The sequence below is a fragment of the Alligator sinensis genome, unplaced genomic scaffold, assembly GCF_000455745.1.
Source record: "Alligator sinensis unplaced genomic scaffold, ASM45574v1 scaffold139_1, whole genome shotgun sequence".
Classification (NCBI taxonomy): Eukaryota; Metazoa; Chordata; order Crocodylia; family Alligatoridae; genus Alligator; species Alligator sinensis.
The window spans coordinates 41,312-42,271 of NW_005843273.1; the positions used below are offsets into that span (position 1 = coordinate 41,312).

The window sequence follows — 960 nt, forward strand, 5'->3', positions numbered from 1 at the left end:
CAGCAGAACTAGAAAATATTTTTCTGGACTTTGGACTTTACTAGGCACACTTATTATCCCCCTATAGCAAGAGCTGTGCTATAACACTGTTGTATCCTGATTCATTTGGCATCTTACCTGCCTTCTGGGAAGAGTACGCTAAGAGGATCTGAATTAGGATGAATCTCAGCAAAGTCATTTTGAACCTCCAGAAATTGAATCTAGTGCGTGAAATGGCCAATATGGAGTTCTGCTCCTCTCTTGATTCTTTCCTCAGCTGTTTTGTCAGATTGACCTTTTATCTTTTTTCCCACTCCTTACCATACCTCTGGCAACTAACTGTCTTTCAACATCAAGGCACAGAGATAAGGTGTGTAAACTCCACCATGAATGGCATCCAAGGTTTTTTTTCATACATTGTAAGGGCTGAAAGGGACCTCAAAAGATCATCAGGTCCAGCTCCCCTTCACCAAAGAGAAAAGATAACTGGGGGTCAGGTGACCCCAGCAAGGTAACTGTCTAGTCTCCTCTTGAAGATTTCCAGAGTAGGTGATTTCACTGCCTCTGGAAGGAGCTTATTCCACAATCTGGACACCCTAACTATGAAGAAGTTTTTCCTCATGTTGGACCTGAAACCATCTTCTAGGAGTTTGTGGCCATTACTCCTGGTTTTCCCCAAGGTTGCCCTGGTGAAGAGATGTCCGCCAAGCCCTTGATGTACTCCCCTGGTGTGTAGCGGTAAGCTGAAACCAAGTCCCCTCTCAGCCTTCTCGTTTTTAGACTGAAGAGTCCCAGGTCCCTCAGCTTTTCCTCGTATGGCTTGCTGTGCAAGTCTCTGAATAGATGGGTGACTCTGCTCTGGACTCTCTCAATTTTTGCCACATCCTTGTTAAAGTGCAGTGCCCAGAAGTGGATGCAGTACTCTAGCTGTGGTCTCACCAATGCTGGGTAAAGTTGTTAGGGTAACGATATGGATTTTGG

The 960-nt window shown here is 45.1% G+C and overlaps 1 protein-coding gene across 1 annotated transcript in view; it reads right to left on the reverse strand.

Moving 5' to 3' along the window:
* The window catches only part of LOC106723180 (coagulation factor XIII B chain-like), a 12,132-nt gene extending 11,939 nt beyond the window's left edge, over positions 1-193 (reverse strand). Inside the window, exon 1 of the mRNA XM_025194667.1 lies at positions 118-193. Coding sequence (XP_025050452.1) covers positions 118-178 — 61 coding nt within the window. The 5' untranslated portion in view covers positions 179-193. The remainder of the gene's footprint in view (positions 1-117) is intronic.
* Positions 194-960: the final 767 nt, after the last annotated feature.